Source organism: Gopherus flavomarginatus, chromosome 2 (assembly GCF_025201925.1).
Source record: "Gopherus flavomarginatus isolate rGopFla2 chromosome 2, rGopFla2.mat.asm, whole genome shotgun sequence".
NCBI classification, from domain to species: Eukaryota; Metazoa; Chordata; order Testudines; family Testudinidae; genus Gopherus; species Gopherus flavomarginatus.
In genome coordinates, this window is record NC_066618.1 from 2,118,322 (window position 1) to 2,139,602 (window position 21,281).

The window sequence follows — 21,281 nt, forward strand, 5'->3', positions numbered from 1 at the left end:
CTGACACGTCTCTATGGTACTGTGGGAGGGACACTCTGGTACGTCTCTACGGTCTCTATGGTGTCACCCCACGGGCGCTCAGGGAGGCGCGCCGCCATGCGGGCACATCTCTGTGGTGCCACGGAAGCGGCGCTCTGGCACGTCTCTATGGTGACACCACCTGAGCGGCGCTCTGGCGGACACGCCTCTATGGTGCCATGGGAGCGGCGCTCTGGCAGGACTCTATGGTGTGATGGTCCCTGTCAAGGCTCCGCCCCTCTACAGCGCACTGCGCGGGCCCCTCCTGCTCTCCCAGCTCCCGGGAGAGCCCTGCCCCGCCCGGAACTACATCTCCCATCACCCTGTGAAGTCCCGCGTGTTCTCGCGAGATGTCTGGCTCCTAGCTTTCCCGAGATCCCTTGCGGGGCCGCGCTCAGCGGCGGCGTCTCCACGGGGCCGGCTGAAGGTGAGCGCGTCCGCGCGGCGTTCCGACGTGACGTCATCCCGCGAGGCTGGGCGGTCGCCGCGGTGATGCGGGTCTCGGGCTGAGCGCGGGAGTTGGGCTGCGTTGCCATAACAATGCGCGATGACGTGTTCCCGCCACAAAATGGAGTCACGGGGTGACGTAAGCGCCGCTGCCGTGATGGGAGGCGGCACTGGGGGGGCAGGGGGGCGTCTGGCGACCACGTGGGGAGTTGAGGTGTGGGGAGAGGCGGGGGGAGGGGACGGTGTGGGGAGAGGCTGGGGGGAGGGATGGGAGTGGGGAGAGGCTGGGGGGATGGTTAGGTTGGGGTGGAGGGATGGGAGTGGGGAGAGGCTGGGAGGAGGGGACAGGTGTGGGGAGAGGCTGGGGGGACGGTTAGGCTGGGGTGGAGGGATGGGAGTGGGGAGAGGCTGGGGGGACGGTTAGGTTGGGGTGGAGGGATGGGAGTGGGGAGAGGCTGGGAGGAGGGGACAGGTGTGGGGAGAGGCTGGGGGGATGGTTAGGTTGGGATGGAGGAATGGGAGTGGGGAGAGGCTGGGGGGAGAGGCTGGGGGGAGAGATGGGGGTGGGGAGAGGCTGGGAGGAGGGGACGGTGTGGGGAGAGGCTGGGGGGACGGTTAGGTTGGGGTGGAGGGATGGGAGTGGGGAGAGGCTGGGAGGAGGGGACAGGTGTGGGGAGAGGCTGGGGGGACAGTTAGGTTGGGATGGAGGGATGGGAGTGGGGAGAGGCTGGGGGGAGGGATGGGAGTGGGGAAAGGCTGGGGGGATGGTTAGGTTGGGGTGGGGAGAGGCTGGGAGGAGAGGACGGTGTGGGGAGAGGCTGGGGGGGATGGTTAGGTTGGGGTGGAGGGATGGGAGTGGGGAGAGGCTGGGAGGAGGGGACGGTGTGGGGAGAGGCTGGGGGGACGGTTAGGTTGGGGTGGAGGGATGGGAGTGGGGAGAGGCTGGGAGGAGGGGACAGGTGTGGGGAGAGGCTGGGGGGACAGTTAGGTTGGGATGGAGGGATGGGAGTGGGGAGAGGCTGGGGGGGAGGGATGGGAGTGGGGAGAGGCTGGGGGGATGGTTAGGTTGGGGTGGGGAGAGGCTGGGAGGAGAGGACGGTGTGGGGAGAGGCTGGGGGGATGGTTAGGTTGGGATGGAGGGATGGGAGTGGGGAGAGGCTGGGGGGGAGGGATGGGAGTGGGGAGAGGCTGGGGGGATGGTTAGGTTGGGGTGGAGAGAGGCTGGGAGGAGAGGACGGTGTGGGGAGAGGCTGGGGGGATGGTTAGGTTGGGGTGGAGAGATGGGGGTGGGGAGAGGCTGGGAGGAGGGGACGGTGTGGGGAGAGGCTAGGGGGACGGTTAGGATGGGGTGGAGGGATGGGAGTGGGGAGAGGCTGGGGGGATGGTTAGGTTGGGGTGGAGAGATGGGGGTGGGGAGAGGCTGGGAGGAGGGGACAGGTGTGGGGAGAGGCTGGGGGGACAGTTAGGTTGGGATGGAGGGATGGGAGTGGGGAGAGGCTGGGGGGAGGGATGGGAGTGGGGAAAGGCTGGGGGGATGGTTAGGTTGGGGTGGAGAGAGGCTGGGAGGAGAGGACGGTGTGGGGAGAGGCTGGGGGGATGGTTAGGTTGGGGTGGAGAGATGGGGGTGGGGAGAGGCTGGGAGGAGGGGACGGTGTGGGGAGAGGCTGGGGGGACGGTTAGGTTGGGGTGGAGGGATGGGAGTGGGGAGAGGCTGGGAGGAGAGGACGGTGTGGGGAGAGGCTGGGGGGACGGTTAGGTTGGGGTGGAGGGATGGGAAGTGGGTAGAGGCTGGGAGGAGGGGACAGGTGTGGGGAGAGGCTGGGGGGACAGTTAGGTTGGGATGGAGGGATGGGAGTGGGGAGAGGCTGGGGGGAGGGATGGGAGTGGGGAAAGGCTGGGGGGATGGTTAGGTTGGGGTGGGGAGAGGCTGGGAGGAGGGGACGGTGTGGGGAGAGGCTGGGGGGATGGTTAGGTTGGGGTGGAGGGATGGGGGTGGGGAGAGGCTGGGAGGAGGGGACGGTGTGGGGAGAGGCTGGGGGGACGGTTAGGTTGGGGTGGGGAGAGGCTGGGAGGAGGGGACGGTGTGGGGAGAGGCTGGGGGGAGGGATGGGAGTGGGGAAAGGCTGGGGGGATGGTTAGGTTGGGGTGGAGAGAGGCTGGGAGGAGAGGACGGTGTGGGGAGAGGCTGGGGGGATGGTTAGGTTGGGGTGGAGGGATGGGGGTGGGGAGAGGCTGGGAGGAGGGGACGGTGTGGGGAGAGGCTGGGGGGACGGTTAGGTTGGGGTGGAGAGATGGGGGTGGGGAGAGGCTGGGAGGAGGGGACGGTGTGGGGAGAGGCTGGGGGGATGGTTAGCTTGGGGTGGAGGGATGGGAGTGGGGAGAGGCTGGGAGGAGGGGACAGGTGTGGGGAGAGGCTGGGGGGACGGTTAGGCTGGGGTGGAGGGATGGGAGTGGGGAGAGGCTGGGGGGATGGTTAGGTTGGGGTGGAGAGATGGGGGTGGGGAGAGGCTGGGAGGAGGGGACGGTGTGGGGAGAGGCTGGGGGGACGGTTAGGCTGGGGTGGAGGGATGGGAGTGGGGAGAGGCTGGGGGGATGGTTAGGTTGGGGTGGAGAGATGGGGGTGGGGAGAGGCTGGGAGGAGGGGACGGTGTGGGGAGAGGCTGGGGGGATGGTTAGGTTGGGGTGGAGGGATGGGAGTGGGGAGAGGCTGGGAGGAGGGGACAGGTGTGGGGAGAGGCTGGGGGGACGGTTAGGTTGGGGTGGAGGGATGGGAGTGAGGAGAGGCTGGGGGGACGGTTAGGTTGGGGTGGAGGGATGGGAGTGGGGAGAGGCTGGGAGGAGGGGACAGGTGTGGGGAGAGGCTGGGGGGATGGTTAGGTTGGGATGGAGGAATGGGAGTGGGGAGAGGCTTGGGGGACAGGTTGGGGTGGAGAGATGGGGGTGGGGAGAGGCTGGGAGGAGGGGACGGTGTGGGGAGAGGCTGGGGGGATGGTTAGGTTGGGGTGGAGGGATGGGAGTGGGGAGAGGCTGGGAGGAGGGGACAGGTGTGGGGAGAGGCTGGGGGGGACAGTTAGGTTGGGATGGAGGGATGGGAGTGGGGAGAGGCTGGGGGGAGGGATGGGAGTGGGGAAAGGCTGGGGGGATGGTTAGGTTGGGGTGGAGAGAGGCTGGGAGGAGAGGACGGTGTGGGGAGAGGCTGGGGGGATGGTTAGGTTGGGGTGGAGAGATGGGGGTGGGGAGAGGCTGGGAGGAGGGGACGGTGTGGGGAGAGGCTGGGGGGACGGTTAGGTTGGGGTGGAGGGATGGGAGTGGGGGAGAGGCTGGGAGGAGGGGACAGGTGTGGGGAGAGGCTGGGGGGACAGTTAGGTTGGGATGGAGGGATGGGAGTGGGGAGAGGCTGGGGGGGAGGGATGGGAGTGGGGAGAGGCTGGGGGGATGGTTAGGTTGGGGTGGGGAGAGGCTGGGAGGAGAGGACGGTGTGGGGAGAGGCTGGGGGGATGGTTAGGTTGGGATGGAGGGATGGGAGTGGGGAGAGGCTGGGGGGAGGGATGGGAGTGGGGAGAGGCTGGGGGGATGGTTAGGTTGGGGTGGAGAGAGGCTGGGAGGAGAGGACGGTGTGGGGAGAGGCTGGGGGGATGGTTAGGTTGGGGTGGAGAGATGGGGGTGGGGAGAGGCTGGGAGGAGGGGACGGTGTGGGGAGAGGCTAGGGGGACGGTTAGGATGGGGTGGAGGGATGGGAGTGGGGAGAGGCTGGGGGGATGGTTAGGTTGGGGTGGAGAGATGGGGGTGGGGAGAGGCTGGGAGGAGGGGACGGTGTGGGGAGAGGCTGGGGGGATGGTTAGGTTGGGGTGGAGGGATGGGAGTGGGGAGAGGCTGGGAGGAGGGGACAGGTGTGGGGAGAGGCTGGGGGGACGGTTAGGCTGGGGTGGAGGGATGGGAGTGAGGAGAGGCTGGGGGGACGGTTAGGTTGGGGTGGAGGGATGGGAGTGGGGAGAGGCTGGGAGGAGGGGACAGGTGTGGGGAGAGGCTGGGGGGATGGTTAGGTTGGGATGGAGGAATGGGAGTGGGGAGAGGCTGGGGGGACAGGTTGGGGTGGAGAGATGGGGGTGGGGAGAGGCTGGGAGGAGGGGACGGTGTGGGGAGAGGCTGGGGGGACGGTTAGGTTGGGGTGGAGGGATGGGAGTGGGGAGAGGCTGGGAGGAGGGGACAGGTGTGGGGAGAGGCTGGGGGGACAGTTAGGTTGGGATGGAGGGATGGGAGTGGGGAGAGGCTGGGGGGAGGGATGGGAGTGGGGAAAGGCTGGGGGGATGGTTAGGTTGGGGTGGAGAGAGGCTGGGAGGAGAGGACGGTGTGGGGAGAGGCTGGGGGGATGGTTAGGTTGGGGTGGAGAGATGGGGGTGGGGAGAGGCTGGGAGGAGGGGACGGTGTGGGGAGAGGCTGGGGGGACGGTTAGGTTGGGGTGGAGGGATGGGAGTGGGGAGAGGCTGGGAGGAGGGGACGGTGTGGGGAGAGGCTGGGGGGACGGTTAGGTTGGGGTGGAGGGATGGGAGTGGGGAGAGGCTGGGAGGAGGGGACAGGTGTGGGGAGAGGCTGGGGGGACAGTTAGGTTGGGATGGAGGGATGGGAGTGGGGAGAGGCTGGGGGGAGGGATGGGAGTGGGGAGAGGCTGGGGGGATGGTTAGGTTGGGGTGGGGAGAGGCTGGGAGGAGGGGACGGTGTGGGGAGAGGCTGGGGGGACGGTTAGGTTGGGGTGGAGGGATGGGAGTGGGGAGAGGCTGGGAGGAGGGGACGGTGTGGGGAGAGGCTGGGGGGACAGTTAGGTTGGGGTGGAGGGATGGGAGTGGGGAGAGGCTGGGAGGAGGGGACAGGTGTGGGGAGAGGCTGGGGGGACAGTTAGGTTGGGATGGAGGGATGGGAGTGGGGAAAGGCTGGGGGGATGGTTAGGTTGGGGTGGAGAGAGGCTGGGAGGAGAGGACGGTGTGGGGAGAGGCTGGGGGGATGGTTAGGTTGGGGTGGAGAGATGGGGGTGGGGAGAGGCTGGGAGGAGGGGACGGTGTGGGGAGAGGCTGGGGGGACGGTTAGGTTGGGGTGGAGGGATGGGAGTGGGGAGAGGCTGGGAGGAGGGGACGGTGTGGGGAGAGGCTGGGGGGACGGTTAGGTTGGGGTGGAGGGATGGGAGTGGGGAGAGGCTGGGAGGAGGGGACAGGTGTGGGGAGAGGCTGGGGGGACAGTTAGGTTGGGATGGAGGGATGGGAGTGGGGAGAGGCTGGGGGGAGGGATGGGAGTGGGGAGAGGCTGGGGGGATGGTTAGGTTGGGGTGGGGAGAGGCTGGGAGGAGGGGACGGTGTGGGGAGAGGCTGGGGGGACGGTTAGGTTGGGGTGAGGGATGGGAGTGGGGAGAGGCTGGGAGGAGGGGACGGTGTGGGGAGAGGCTGGGGGGACAGTTAGGTTGGGGTGGAGGGATGGGAGTGGGGAGAGGCTGGGAGGAGGGGACAGGTGTGGGGAGAGGCTGGGGAGAGGGGGTAGGCTTAGGCTGGGGTGGAGAAATGGCAGCAGGGAGAAGCGGGGGGGAAGGGATGGGTGGAGGGCACGGTGTGGGGAGAGGCTGGGGTTAGGCTGGGTAGAGGGGGTTGGGGTGGGGAGAGGGGAGGGGGCGATGTGAGGGAGAGGCTAGGGGAGAGAGTAGGGTTAGACGGGTGGAGGGATGGGGCAGGGAGAAGTGGTTGGTGGAGGGGACGGGTGTGGGGGAGAGGCTGGGGTTAGGCTGGGTAGAGGGGGAGAGGCTGGGTGGAGGGGACAGGTGTGGGGAGAGGCTGGGTGGGGATAGATGTGGGCAGAGGGTGTGGGGAGAGGCTGGGGGAGGGGTGGATGTGGAGAGGGAGCGGGGAGAGGCTGGATGGAGGGGACGGGTGTGGGGAGAGGCTGGGTGGGGATGAATGTGGGCAGAGGGGGTGGGGAGAGGCTGGGTGGGGATGGATGTGGGCAGAGAGGGCGGGGAGAGGCTGGGTGGAGGGGACGGGTGTGGGGAGAGGCTGGGTGGGGATGGTTGTGGGCAGGGAGAGGCTGGGGGAGGGGTGGATGTGGGGAGAGGGAGCGGGAAGAGGCTGGTTGAAGGGGATGGGTGTGGGGAGAGGCTGGGTGGGGATGGATGTGGGCAGAGGGGGTGGGGAGAGGCTGGGTGGGGGTGAATGTGGGCAGAGAGGGCGGGGAGAGGCTGGGGGAGGGGTGGATGTGGGGAGAGGGAGCGGGAAGAGGCTGGATGGAGGGGACGGGTGTGGGGAGAGGCTGGGTGGGGATGGTTGTGGGCAGAGGGGGTGGGGAGAGGCTGGGGGAGGGGTGGATGTGGGGAGAGGGAGCGGGAAGAGGCTGAGTGGAGGGGATGGGTGTGGGGAGAGGCTGGGTGGAGGGGACGGGTGTGGGCAGAGGGCAGGGAGAGGCTGGATGGAGGGGACGGGTGTGGGGAGAGGCTGGGTGGGGGTGGGGGTCGGGGTGGGGAGAAGCTCGGCTGAGGTTAGTTTTATCCCTTGTAACTGCCCGGCGATGAGGTGAGTTGTTTGTTGCGCTGGCAGAGGAATTGCTCAGGATGCGCCAGGGTGGGAAGGTGACCTCATGGGCTGGAATGGAGAAAAGGGAAATGAAGGGTAAATGTCAAGGAAAACCTCCCTAGTGCATCAGTGACAAGCATGTAAACCCACCACCTGAGGCAGTTCACAACCTTTCCACACTACTGGTTCCCTTTCAGGAGTCTGATTTGAGTAGCCCAAGTGTCACTCACTTAAAAACCACTTGCTCACAAAATCAGACATAAAAACACTGACGTGTCCGTGCGCACTATTATTGAAAAATTGCTTGCTCTCTCGTTTTTACTATAAGGTTATAGAATACATTGATTGGAATATAAATAATGTACTTACATTTCAGTGTGTAGTATATAGAGCAGTACAAATAAGTCATTGTAAGAAATTTGACTTCGCTAGTGCTTTTTATGTAGTCTGTTGTAAAACTGGACAAATCTCTAGATGAGTTGGTGTACCCCTGGAAGATCTCTGCATACCCCCAGGGCTAAGCATCCCCCTGGTTGAGAACCGCTGTCCTAAGGGAAGGGAGAGGAGCCCTGCTAGCCAGGACATTACAGATTAGCTCTGTAAATGGACTGTAGGGGACCGTCGTGCCATGGCCGTTGGAGGAGGGCTATAGCGAAACAGCAGTAAATTCTCTCTTTAGAGCTCGGTAATAGCTGGGAACAAGCTTTCAGCTCAGCTCTGTTGATGTTTGTCCAACTCGCTCCCTGCAGTGCTAGTTCCGTTTGACTTGAATTCAGGGGATGGGCTAAAGGAGACTCAAAGTCGCACTGAGTGTTTGCCAGAGTGGCTGCTAGTAGATACAGCCTTGTACACCACTACACAGATATAACGCCATCCGATGTAACACTAATTCGGATATAACGCGGTAAAACAGCGCTGGCCGGGGGAGCTGTTTCACCTATAACACAATAAGACTTTTTGGCTTCTGAGGACAGCATTATATCGGGGTCGAGGTGTATTGCAAAGATGCTCAGTCTCACTGCTTTGGGACTTCTGTGAAAAACACATCCTGTGTTCAAGTCTCCTGGGGACAGGTGTTTTCAGTTTGGATTGGCCCTTATTGTCCAACATCCCCCTGTGCTTAATGAAATATGGAAACTCAAATTGCTGAAGGAGCTGAGCTTGGGTGTCCGGCAGCAGGATAGGGAGGGGAAGTGCACTTTCCCTTTGTAGGTTCAAGGGTTTAGTTGTTCTTATTGTGGTCAACTGTATCAATCAATGGAGCCATCCAAGAGATCTCTCCCTGTGCGTAGGGGGGGTTCTGTTCTAGCACAGGGGCTGGGGAGACCTGGAAGCCAACATGGGGCAGAGCAGGGAAATGGGAGCAGAACCAAACCCTTGAGTACTTCTTTGTAAATAACTGCAAACCAAGAGAGTGCTGAAAGCCAGTTCTTCTCACCAGTGCCACCCTTTTTGACCTGAGTGGTTAGCCAGTATCTGGGGACTTGTGGGTTGTTAGGAGCAATCGATGATGGAATCAGGCATTTCTTTGATGCATCCCTATTTATCTACAAAGAATATGCAAAGTTCTGTCTCCCAGAACACAGCAGGAATCAAGCAATTGGAGAAAGCTTGTTTGTTCCTGGTTCCAAGCCCCTTTCCAGCTAGCACTCTGCCCAAGAGCTTTCTCTTAAGGTCATGCTACAAATGCTTCTCTGGCTGTCTCTAGTGCTTTCCTGCTGCCTTCTCTGTGTGCCTCTGTGATGTTTCTGGCTGCTTCTCTCCCCACGCATGCACGGCTCCATCGCAGCAATACCCATCCCCCTGCATGTGCTCAACTCCTTGCATATGGCCTGTGTTTTGGGTGGTGGCTCCTTGTTTCAGCCATCTTATTCCATAAAGGACTTAATTGTTTCTTACATTTATCCTGAATGAAGGGCAGCTTTTACTCCCACCTGCTTCAAGTGCCCACCCCGCCCCCAGCACAACATCAGGCACTAGCTCTGGGCACTATGGGATGGAAAAGCCCATCAACACCCCCACATCAAGAGGCTACCGCATGTATGCCTTGGAAAGTGCTTTCTGGGTGGGTAAAGCAGTGGTTTCCATGTATGTCTTTATGGGAGGTGGTTGAGGATCACCATTGCTTGCCTCACCTGATATAAGTAGGTCAGGAGTGGTCCTCCCCAGCAGTTGTATAGGAGTGAAGAGAGGGTGTACAGTTGCCCCTGAGTCTCTCCTGTGCTCCCTGCAGTGCTAATGTGGAGGCTGGACCCCATCCCCTCCTGCCTCCCTGACATCTCCCTCCCTGAGCCAAACCTGTCCCTGGCTGCCTGCCAGTCGGGAGGCCTCTCTGCACACAGAACCCAGCTCTGTTGTCTTTGTAAATAGAACGAGGGGCCAGCGGAGGGATTTGTCTCATTCCGTTGCAAAGTTCCTGTGAGTTTTCCTCTCCACACCCCAATGTCCTCTCCAGCAGGCTTGGCCTCTTCCCTTCCTTTTGGCTTCTTCATGGAACTGGGATGCGCACACAGCTTCCTGGTGTGGGCTGGGCAATGCCTCACTTGTTTCACGTGGGAGTGTGGCTTACTGATGGGAGCTGGGGATTGGAAGTCAGGATCCCTGGGTTCCAAACTCAGCTCTGCCCTGATATCTTGAGTAGTGCAGGCCAAGTAATTTTCTGTGCCTCGGTTTTCCCATCTGTAAATGGGGGATGATTCTTTGTGCCGCAGAGGTCCGAGTGCCTGATTCTGCTGTCGTGAGGACCCTACGCTGCTGGAACTTCCGCAGTTACCCCTGATCCTCACTGGGGTGAGATCAGCACAGGCTCCTTACTCTGGTGCGCTACTCCAGTTCCCAGGAAAGGCTGAGAAGCGCTGATCCAAATGAGCTTCCTTAACAGCTTACTCTCTTACCAGCCGAGTACTGAGAATGGTTCTGCCTGGTAGGCTCAGAGACTCAGCAAGAGCTGCCACAGCACTAATGGAGCTGGTGGGGGTGGGGGCTTTTATTAGAATTTGTGGCCCAGCACATCTGAGGGTGCATCGGAGGAGATGAGTGTGGAAGTCCCTCAGCCACACCAGTCACCAGTGTCTAACCGGCCTATGGCACTTGGCATAAGACTTCTTGCCAGTCCTTTCCTGGGACTTCTTCCCTGACACACCCCTAGGCTGCAGAGCTGAGTTGGTATCCATAGTGCCTTCCTGTTCCTCGGATGCTCTAGCGAACAAGGAAGAACGTGGATTTTAAAGCATCTGAAGGTGCTGAAATTCAAAGCCTGTTTTCTCAGCTTAAATTCTGGTCCGTGGTTATGCAAGATTTCCCAGCGAGTAGCTTTCCTGCAGCGTGCTGTGTCCTTCCAGCACCAGCCCAGGGTGAACCTTTCCCTTCAAAGCAGAGCATTTGGGCACAGATGAAGATGAAAGTGCAGAAAGCTCCACAGAGAGAGTAGAAGAGACGACGAGTTTTCAATAAATGCTCCTGCCCCAGAAAAGTGGAACTAATGGCATTTGCGACATAAAGCAAGTGCTCTGCCCGCTAGGAGTGCACGACAGCACCTCCAGGATTAGCTGCAGCAAGGCTCCTCTGCTGCCAGGGAGAAAAATTACTGGGGAGGAGACTGGAGGTAATTCCTCCCTCATTACTATGGATGTCTGGGACAGGCCCAACAGTTCAGTTAAAGTGCAGGGTAAGCCTGGGTCTGGGGGCCAGGCCCTCCTGGGTCTGAATCCCAGCTCTGATACTCGCTAGCTGCAAGGCCTGGGGAAAGTTCCTTCCCATCCACGTGTCTCCATTACTGCCTGCTGCGTTGGAGTGCTTCAAGGATCAGCTAACCGCTTTGGAAATGGGATGTTCTCTGTCAGCGCTGCGGGTCAGGCACTGAGAGGTGTGCAGCTCTCCTGACTTCAGTGGGGAGCTGACAACCAGCCCCTCCGAAAATCAGGGGCTGAGTGCAGTTGTCCTACACATCAGACTTAACCCTTCATGTGCTAGCTAGTCAGTGTTGGAACACAAACACTGGCTCCTTTGTGAAGGTGTGGCAGGGGGCTGTAGTGTATGAATCGGGGAGGGTTTCTGGCAGCTTCGGATGAGAGTGGGGCTCTTGTCTGGAGGGCTGCCATTCTATACATCCCCCCCACCCCCATTCTGCGTTCTGTGCTGGTCCCCCTTTCTCAGACAAGAGAGCGCGCAGCGATAGGAAGGGGATAGAGACGGAGCCGAGGCCAGGCGGGAGAGATTGATAAGCCGGGGACAGTTCAGTGGAGAGAGGAAGAGACAAAGTAATGACTGGATAGACAGGTAAATCAGGGCTCTCCTTTATCACCGCCTACACTGCAGGAACAAAGGGCCATTCCGGGACTTGAAAGGCAGCACGTTTAGAACTCAGCAAAGGACGGACACTCTGGTTTACAGGTTAATCCTACAGGGACTTTGTTACAGTTAAAGCAAGTGACACAGACATCGCAAAGGTATTTCTGAACTACACACACCTCACTCATACCCAGAGTACAAGGGATATACAGAGCTATGGAGAAGTAACAGCTGCATGCAAGACCCTGCCTCAGTTTCCTCACCTCTCCTGAGAGCCCTTTGGGTCTTAGTCACTGCACCTCCAGGAGTTCAGGATCCCTCTGTGCCCCCTCTCCTCCTGCCCAGCTTTCTCTTTGGTTCTGGGTTCCATTAGCTAGAGACCTTCCCGACAGTAAGGAATACAGCTTGACTGTTTTCCTGGGAGGGAGGATGTGGTATATCCCAGATTCACTGATGGGGAAACTGAGGCACAGCAGAGAAAGTGACTTGCTCAAGGTCACATAGTGAATCAGTGGCAGAGCTGGAAGTAGACCTCCCAGTCCCTACTCCAGCCACTCCCATGTGTGAGATGCTGCCAGCCAGCAGTTTGTTCACAGGCGTGTCCCCTGTCCATTCGTACCCCAGCTATCCCAAGCTTTTTCCTCCAGACAGAACCTTCTGCTCTCTGACATGACATCTGCAGCACGGTGAGGTAGGCAGGAGCCGTGGTACCACCAGCCACCCATCTTGTATTCAGCCATGTTGCCTGGTACAAGTGCCTGGCGCACACAACCTGTTCTCCCATTTCGGCCAGCACACAGTGGCCTTGCCCAGTAGACTTGGGTGGGTGACTGCTGTGCTGCTGAAGCAGGCAGGGCTGAGTGGGGGCTTCTTGTTGCAGGTGCCAGTGACGTCTGAGGACGGCAGGGGCTGTTTCTCCCCGGTGGAGTGGGCAGCGTTAGCGGAATGGCAGAGGGAGCTGTACTGGGGCGTGAGGTGGGAGGACTACGAGCTGGTCACCTTGCTGGGTGATGACTGTCTGCTGCACAGGCTAGAGGTGAGGTGCCAGGCAGTAAAAGGGCTGGAGAGTGCTGATATAAATACAACTCTTCAGTTGGGAGACGGTGCTGGGCAGGGCTCAGCTGTCTCACTGATTGAGGAGCCGTTACCTTCTCCTCCTTTAAACCCCTTTGCAAGATCCTGCTCCCTGAAAGCAGAGCTGGTACTGCCAGTGCATGGGACAGCTCTTCCCCCCAGCCACGGACGACAGTGTCACTAAACTCACTGCCCACTGCTGCCTGCCTCACTCTCTCTCACCAGCCTATGCTCCCCCAGCGGGATCTGGGAGCCAAGAGCTGAGGGAACCTGTACTGGGGCTGCCAGGAGCCAGGCTCTGTACTTCCTCACGGCTCCACTCTGCAGCCTTCCCTGGCAGGGCAGAAGGCTGCTCCCTGGCTGCAGCGGATGGTTCTGGGTGTGGCTGTGAGGGGTGCTGGAGAGGATCACCCTCTTTGCCATGTACCTGGCTGGTTGGTGGGGCAGCAGGGAGCGCCCTGTCTCCCTCCTCATTCTGTCCCTCCCCTCCTCAGGCGAAAGCAGCTCCACAGGGAAGAGCGATCAGCCTGGGACCCTGGTGGGGTGCAGGCTCAGGCTTTGCCTGTTGCAGGGTCTGAGAGCCCCACCCCCACACAAGGCAGTGAGGCTGGGTGTAGCCATGTCCGAAGAACCGCACCCCTCAAAGGAGGGGGCAGGATGGCACAGCGAACTGGAGCTAGGCTGTGGAACCTTTTCTCGTGGCGTCACCAGTTCAAATCCAGGTCAGTGCTGCTCCAAAGTCATTGTCATCTGAGCCTCTTTGGAGACCCTCATGAAATTATTTGGAGGGCCTCGATCCACTTAGGCCACCTCCTAAAATCCACTCCCAGCCTGGCCCCGTCACTGTCCATCTTGCATGAGACACTGGCCATTGAGTGGGCAGTGGAGACATTCCTCCCTGCCCCTCCGGGTGCTAGAGGGGCTGGGTATGATTGTGCCATTTTCCATTCTCCCCTCTCTGACCGTAGCTGTGCTCTGAGCAGCTGTGTCCCTCCACCCAGCGCCAGCTAGCAATGCAGCGGGGACCGAGCCCTGGCTCCCGTTGGCCTCAGTGCGGGCAGCAGTGGTCGAGCACCTGCTAACAGGAATATTTTCCCTCCGACCCAGGCCACCCGGCTCTCAAACCTGATCTCTTGTTCCGGATTGAACGAGGGGAACAACCAGGTGTGGGGGTTCAGCTGCTCTCTGGTGGCTTAGAGCGTCCGCCAGATCCCTGCACAGGTGAGTGCTCAGCGCAGTAGCTAATTAGCAGCACATGAGGTTGAGAGAAGCAGATGAAACCGCCATTGGCTTAATCCTTCCATGTCTTTACTCACTGAGATCTGCTGGAGTTTCAGGGGACGTGTCAGTCATGGGTTTGCTCCAGTCCTAAATGGCATCTGGTTGTCGCCCCTCCCCTGTGATTGAGAGGGTCAGAGAGGATTAGTGCACAAGGCAAAGGACGAGTCTAGGCTCCCGGGTTCTAATCCCAGCTCTGTCACTCTGACTCACTGTGCAAATTTGGATCAGGTCACTTAACCTTCCTGGGCCTCAGTATCTCCATCAGTACAGTGTGGCTAGTGATCCAGACTTCCCTCCCAGGAGACAGGCTGGAGATGGGATTCATTGATACGTGTTACGGGCTTTGAGATTCTGGGTTGAAAGGCACCAAAAAAGAACAAAGTATTTTTCGGAACATTTGGAAGATGCGTTGAAAGCTCACTGTTTTCCCGGTCAGACCTGCTCTCCTCTGTCTGCCGGTCGCCCCCAGGACAGCGGTGAGGAAAAGACGGGCTTTTCAGAGAGCTTGCGGGTGTGTTGATTGTGTTGTCCGGTATCTTTAATTCCCCATTAGAAAGCAGAGGCTTAGAATAAAGACAAAGGTTCCCCTGGGACTTAGGTTAATTGTTTGAGTTGTGAAGTAGCAGATGCATCGTCTCCAGCACAGGGGTGTTGGCACTGGATGTGCCTAACCGTACATGATGACATCCTCTGTTCCCTCAACCAGGCTACGGATTTTTCAAGCCCGATGGTTTATTCCGTATCGAGCAATGGGAGGAGCGCTACATGGAGGCTCAGCAGAAACTGGAGGCGAGCAAGATCCTTGGAAGTGCCTGCGTAGGTGAGTGAGAGCTGCGATTGGTTCTGCTCTGGGCTCCCCTTCCAGCGGAGGCTGAGATCAGCATAGGGGGTGGTTTGCTGGACCTGTTGTCTCAAGGGGCTGCAGTTCCATTGCAAAGATGAGGACAGCTGCAGTCTGCTCTGCTTTGTGGCAGTTAGCTGCAGCCTCTGCTGTTCTTGCAGGCTGGCAGTGCAGCCCTCAGCTGGGTACAGTCTGGGCCCAGCCTGAGGAGCTGCTCATTCCTGTAGAGTTTTACAAACGGCGAGGAAGGCCCATGGGTTCATGCCATCATTCTCTCTTTGCAATCCAGCAGAGCACGGGGGTGTGAACGCAGTCGAGCAAGAAGAGAACTCGGAGAGCTTTGCTGCAGACTTAGAGCTGTCGCCCGTGGTCTGTGACAGTTCCGACAGTTCGTTTCACAGTCGGCAGCTGGTATCCAAGAGGCAGCAGAGAAACCAGACAAGGATCAAGATGGAAGAATCAGCCGGCTTCAGCAAATGTTCAGATGCCGTCATACGTCAGCTGGGGGCTGGGCCTTTCCAGTGTGCTGAGTGCGGGAAACGCTTCCGCCAGAAGCAGAGCCTCGTCACGCATGAGAGGATCCACACAGGAGAGAAGCCCTACAGGTGTCCAGACTGCGGGAAGAGCTTCAGCCAGAAGCCCAACCTCCTGACTCACCGGCGGATCCACACCGGGGAGCGGCCCTTCTCCTGCACGCAGTGTGGGAAGAGCTTCAGCCAGAAGGCCAATCTCATTGCCCACCAGAGGACCCATGTGGGGGAGAAGCCGCCGCAGTGGGGCGGGCTTGGGGGGAAGCCAAAGTCCCCAGCACACCAGGGAGACCATGAGGAAAAGCGGCCGTTTGTATGCCCTGAGTGCGGGAAGAGCTTCACGCAGAAACCCAACTTGGTGACTCACTACCGGACCCACACAGGCGAGCGACCCTTCAGTTGTGCCCAGTGCGGGAAGAGCTTCAACCAGAAGACCAACCTGGTGACTCACTACAGGACCCACACCGGGGAGCGGCCCTACGCCTGCCCCCAGTGCGGGAAGCGCTTCACCCAGAAGACCAACCTGGTGACTCACCAGAGCACCCACACGGATGCGCGCCCGTACCCATGCGGGGAGTGCCAGAAGTGCTTCAAGGACAAGGTGTCCCTGAAAGCGCACCAGAGAACCCACAGCCTGAGCCAGCCCAGACCCTGTGGGAATCCAGAGCCAATCCCACTCCACAGTCCCCCCGCTGTGCTGCTCCAGCCCTCAGGTGCTGAGCAGGAGAGCCAGCGTGACCCCACTCAGCCAGTGCTAGCCCAGAAGATCCCCGGAAACCAGGCACTGTGCACGTGCACTGACTGTGGTAGCAGCTTCCCCCAGAAACAGCATATCCCACTGCCCCAGCAAACCCCCTCAGCAGAGCAGGCGTTCCTGTGCGTGCAGTGTGGGGAAGGCTGCCCACAGGCGACCCTTCTGAAGCCCCAGCCCGGCCATGCCATAGAGAGGCCCTGCGAGAGCGTCCAGTACGGGAGAGGCCTCAGCCTGAACCAACATCTCCTCAGACACCTGGAGCCCTGCCTGGGCCCTGGCGATGCGCCGCACGCAGCCCCCGGGGCAGAGCGGCCCTTCATCTGTAACCAGTGTGGGAGCAGCTTTAGCTTTTGGCCGGCTCTCGTTGCCCATCAGGGCAGCCACGCAGGATGGCAGCCGTATCCGCTTCCTGACCGCGGGAAAGGCCTCAGGCCCCGGCTGTCCCTGCCAGCCCAGCAGGAGGCGCAGGTGGGGCAGACAGCCTGGACGTGCCCTGAGTGCAGGCGGAGCTTCAGCCTGCACAGCCAGCTGGAAAAGCACCGGGAAAGCCACTGGGGCGACAGGCCCCATCGCTGTGACGTGTGCGGGAAGAGCTTCGGCTTGAAAGCCAACCTGATGACGCACCAGCGGCTCCACACAGGCGAGCGGCCCTTCGCCTGCAGCCAGTGCGGGCGGCGCTTCAACCAGAAGGGGAACCTGGTGACTCACTACCGGACCCACACGGGCGAGCGGCCTTTCACCTGCCCCCAGTGCGGCAAGAGCTTCAGCCAGAAACCCAACCTCCTCGCCCACCAGAGAACCCATGTGGGGCGGCGGCCCTTTGCCTGCGCCCAGTGCCCCAAGCGCTTCAAAGGCAAGATGTCCCTGAAGATCCACCAGCGTGTCCACGTAGGGGAGAGACCTCCCGCAAGGCTGCCGAGCGTGGATCTGATGGAGGCCCACGCCGGGAAGAGGTGCTGTTCCCACTCACCATGCGGGAAACCCTTCAAGGAGCACGTTGCCCTGCAGCTCCCCCAGCGAGTGCACGGTGGGGAGCGGCCATACGCCTGCCCAGAGTGTGGGAAATGCTTCCGGCAGAAGGTCACGCTGGTCACGCACCTCCGGACCCACACCGGGGAGCGGCCGTTCCAGTGCACCCAGTGCGGGAGGAGCTTCAGCCAGAAGCCCAACCTCCTCACGCACCAGCGGACTCACACCGGCGAGCGGCCCTTTGCCTGCACTGTGTGCGGGAAGGGCTTCAGCTGGAAGCCCAACCTGGTGACCCATTACCGCACCCACACCGGGGAGCGGCCCTACAGCTGCACTGAGTGCGGGAAGACCTTCAGCCAGAAGCCCAATCTCCTCACTCACCGCAGAACCCACTCCCAGCAGAGACCGTATGCTTCCCCCAGTGCCACGCAAGCTTCCCCCATGGGGACACCTTCACCCTGTGCCGCGGTGGGGACTGGCCCCACATGTGCTTGGCCTGCAGAGGGTGCCTCAGCCACCGCGTCCCCCACGGCGGGGAGCTCCTGAAGCCAAGCAAGCAGAGACGTGGTGTCAATACAGTAGGGGTGGCAGGAGCTTTGAAGATCAGAGAGCTCTACGGGCACACCAGAGAGCATCCGTCCCCTTGTGCAAGCTGGAGCGAGTAGAGCATGTGCCTGATTGGCGAGCTGTACGGTGACTGGATCTGGGAACCTGGGGCTAACCCGTGCTGCTGCCGCACCCACGGCACCAGACACGGACCGGGGAACTTTACCGCCAGAAGCCAGATCTGACTTCATTCTGCACACACTGAACTTCAGAGAGGACACAGCTGCTGGCAGCGGGCAAGCCGGCTGATCGATCAGCACACACCGCTGCAGGGTGCAGAGAGTACTGCTGTGAGCAGAGCAAGGGGAGGGCACAGCAAGCTGGCAGGCCTGGGGCCCTGCAGCGAGAGTCCTGGGAAACCAAACCCTGAAAGACTCCCTGGACAGAACGGCCTGTGGAGCTCTACCCTCTCGCCTCCCTGGAGCTAAATGTGGGGTGGGGGTGGCTCTTGGAAGCTCCGATCCAAGCGGAGGCAGAGCCTGGCTAGCCTGGGCGTACGTTGTACCGAGGGTATTGCTGGGTTCTGGATCCCACCCAGAGCCAGCTGCAGGGCAGTGAAAGGCCACCTGGGACTGCCAGCTGCAGCCCCTGTAGACAGTAACAGTGTGTATGTTGCTCCCCCCCTTCCCGTGTCTGCACTTCTTGAGGGGGAGGGGCAGGAGGCCCAGCCCCAGAGAAAGCCACGGTTGGTCTGAAAGCAGTGGGGGGGGGAGGTGCCCATGCGGGAGAGCAGGAAGGAGAAGCTGGGTGCGGATGCCCTGGTGGAGGAGGACTGTGTGCTGGGGCAGAGCTCAGCTCCATGGGCCCGTCAAGGGGCAGCGGGGGGCATGGGGAGCCCTGGTACCTGCTTAGCTGAGCCGCCAGCCTCGGCCAGGTGTGTAATTAGCTCCAGGGCGGAGAACAGAGCCGTGAGCAGGTTGCAGTGTGATACTCCCAGCTGTGCTGTGCCCGTCCCAGCAGGAGCGTGGCGACACCATGACTGTCGTATGTCCCAGACAGGAAAAAAAGAAATACTAATGGCAGGAGGACTCGGGGGGTGGGGAACACAGAGCCCATGGCTGGGGGGACATGGGGCACACAAAGCCCCTGGCAGAATGGGGGGCACACAGAGCCTCTAGCATGAGGCTGTGGGTTGAAGCAGGGAGCCCCTGTACTAGAGGGGGAAGGGAGGGTGGCACCCAGGGAGCGGGTGGGGAACGGAGGGATGCAGGACCCCGGTGTGTGCTGAGTTTGGCCTGCAGCAGTGACAGTGTGTGTGGTGAGCCTCTCGTAAGTTCTCTCCCTTACCTGGAAACGCAGCCAGGGGTGCCCCAGGGTGTTACAGCTAAGGGGGTATCGCCTGGGTAGATCAGTCACTCAGCAATGGACCCCGCTCCGACAGCCCTGCCCAGGGCTGTGCATTCCCAGGCAGCAGTGGGCGTCTGGCTCTCAGGCCTCCCCAGGATCCCTCGTGCTGGCGGCGAAGGCGCTGCCTGTCGGTGGATTGCTGCCGTAGGGTGTTGGGGGGACTGAAGCTGCCTGCTGCAGAGGTGGGGAGGGGACAGCCTGGCCTGTGGGTGTGGCTGGGTGAACAGGTCGAATGATGAGGGGGAAGAAGCCAGGGCTGGTTGGGGACCCAATCCTGTCTTCACTTAGTGACCGTGAGGTGGGGCCTGCGCTGCAACGTCTCTTCCCGGGCACCAGCCCCTGCTGTCACGAGCACAAGCTTCTGCTTTCCCCACGGGCTGGTGCAGGAGGGGGGGACAGGCTGAGGGAAAGGAGCCCGGTTCCCACCAGCCATTGCCACACTTAGTCCTGTTGGGCAGTCCCAGCACGTGGGCAGAACGGGCCACTGGCTTGGCCTCCCGTGAGCCCCAGAGCTGATCTGGGGCAGGGCCGGGAGATGGGGCAGGCGCACATGCGAAGCGTGCAGGGCTCTGCCATAGCTGCTGACTGGTTCACCGGGACGTCGGGCTGCTAGGCCAGTGCCTTCCTCCCACGCTGACCTTACATAGCTCCCAGGAGCGCCGGGGGGAGCTGGCTACAGAACCACGGGGGCTTCGCTACCTGACCGCGCGCTGTCTCAGTGCTGACGTCTCCCGAAGCTTTGGGGCCCCTCCCAGCACCAGCGGCTAGCGTGAGAGTGGGCACTTGGGTGGGGACCAACTAGTGTGTTGCTTCCTTTCGTTCTTGTCTAGCGTCCACAAGCCCCCCCGGCATGCCAGCCAGGCACCGCTGTGCAGCAGGGTTCATGGAGCGGGGTGCTCTGGAGGGGACCCTGCCTCAGGCGGTGAGGAGTGAAAGGCTGTACACTCCACGAACCGGACTGGGCTGCTTCCACCCTACGGTACAGAGAGCCGTGCGCACCCTGTCCCTGCAGCCACCTCCCCGCCTCCCTCGCTCGTGGGCACGGAGCCGCTTCGTTCCCAGCCACTGAGTCGCACCAGTGAGGACCACGTCCTGCTCTGGGTGGTGGTTCGCGCTGGGCGTGACATGGATTTGTGCCTTCAGAGGAAGTTCTTCGGGGCAGGCACTCTTCCTGCGCCAGGGCTCTTGGTGTCACGCTAATACCCACGATAACTGTGCATGTATGCACTTGGCGTGGAGACTCGCTAGGTTACGGCTGTGGGACTGGGCATTTCAGCCCCCCGTGGTTGGTAATCTAGGACTGCCGTGTCCCATGACGGGCCCTGATGTGCTGCCATTGTCTGCCACTGGGCCAGGTGTGTTGTTTCCAGTGTGCCATGGAGCTGCTGGACTGGGACTGGCACGTCAGTTCCTTGGGGGTCAGCACCCTGAGGTAGGCTGGCAGAGCCTGGAGGACCGGTAAGGACTGTGCATTGCTCGTGGATCAGGCTCCTGGCTTAGAACGCACCAGCCTAGGCAGCCAGCTGGATGGGACTGCCAGGGGCAGGAGGCTGCCGGATGGCACAGTTGCTTAGCATGGTTGGGGACCGTTTCTCTAGCATGAAGCCAAACCTGCTGCATACCCACAGCCCTCTCATCACCAACCATCTCCTGCTGCTGCTGTGTATTCACGGCGTGTCCCTGGTGGGAAATGCCCATGTCACCATCCTTGCTAAGCCAGCCCTGTGCTCGCACCGTCTTTCAGAGCCTGGGGAGTCCCCCCCGGGTATGTTCATGTACAATAAAAGCTTTGGGGCAGCAGGTGAGTTCTGTGTTTTGGAAATGCCTGACTGGTGTTGTGGGCTGCTTGGGAGCAAGGGCCAATCGCAGAGAGGACCCTGGTCAGGGGATTGGGTTCCAGCCTCTCGCTTCTAGGCTGAATTCAGGCCAGGCCAGCAGTAACTGCAAACCTTTGCTCTTGGGTGGCTGGTCAGAGCCTGTGAGAGGTGAGTCCCTAGAGCCCCTAGCTGTCCTCGGTGTGCAGCGTAACCTCTGTGTATTGGCATCTCTGTCTGGCCGAGCAGTGGGGCAGGGAGGTTGCAGCTCCTGGACACCCTGCAGCATTAGGCCGATTGGCCTGTTCCTCAGCAACCAAATGTAGGGATTTGTTTGATGCAAACAAACAAACTTCCGTTGTCCTCATGCAATGTCCATGGTGACACCAGGCCCAGCTATCCCAGGCAATCCAAGCCCTGCAGCTGGCTGGAGAACCACTGCTGGCTTGCCGAGTGCTGCTCCGGGGGCTGGATGGATGTGTCCAGGGCAGCTTGGCAGAGGCGCTGTTTAAGTGATGGAAAGTGTGTCCAAGTGTGGTGCATGGCATGGCTGGGGAAGGGAAGGGGGGAGCTGCAAACTGCCTGTGGATCAGCCTCTTGCACTGATCTAAAGTAGCCTAGATACCTCTTAAGATGCAGCAGGGTTAGTGTGCAGTGTGGTGCAGAGTGTGTGTGTGCTGTGCGCAGTGCGGTGGTGGTGGTGCTGGGAGTGCAGTCCACAGTGTGGTGCCGGGGTGGTTTTGCAGTGTGGTGCAGGGTGTGTGT

General features: G+C 60.8%; 1 protein-coding gene across 4 annotated transcripts; it reads left to right on the forward strand.

The window, feature by feature from the left end:
* The first annotated feature begins 338 nt into the window (after window positions 1-338).
* On the forward strand, window positions 339-20,507 carry LOC127045820 (zinc finger protein 271-like). Of its 4 annotated transcripts, none has more exons than XM_050942478.1 (6): window positions 339-445; window positions 12,181-12,336; window positions 12,869-13,096; window positions 13,482-13,595; window positions 14,362-14,475; window positions 14,786-20,507. In XM_050942478.1, exons 3-6 carry the CDS (start codon window positions 12,994-12,996, stop codon window positions 17,293-17,295), a joined length of 2,841 nt encoding a protein of 946 aa, XP_050798435.1. In that variant the 5' UTR covers window positions 339-445; window positions 12,181-12,336; window positions 12,869-12,993; the 3' UTR covers window positions 17,296-20,507. The 4 variants fall into 4 exon arrangements, with proteins under 4 accessions (XP_050798435.1, XP_050798433.1, XP_050798436.1 ...); XM_050942476.1 differs by lacking the exon at window positions 339-445 and adding an exon at window positions 453-604; XM_050942479.1 differs by lacking the exon at window positions 339-445 and adding an exon at window positions 453-604 and having other exon boundaries at window positions 14,789-20,507.
* Window positions 20,508-21,281: the final 774 nt, after the last annotated feature.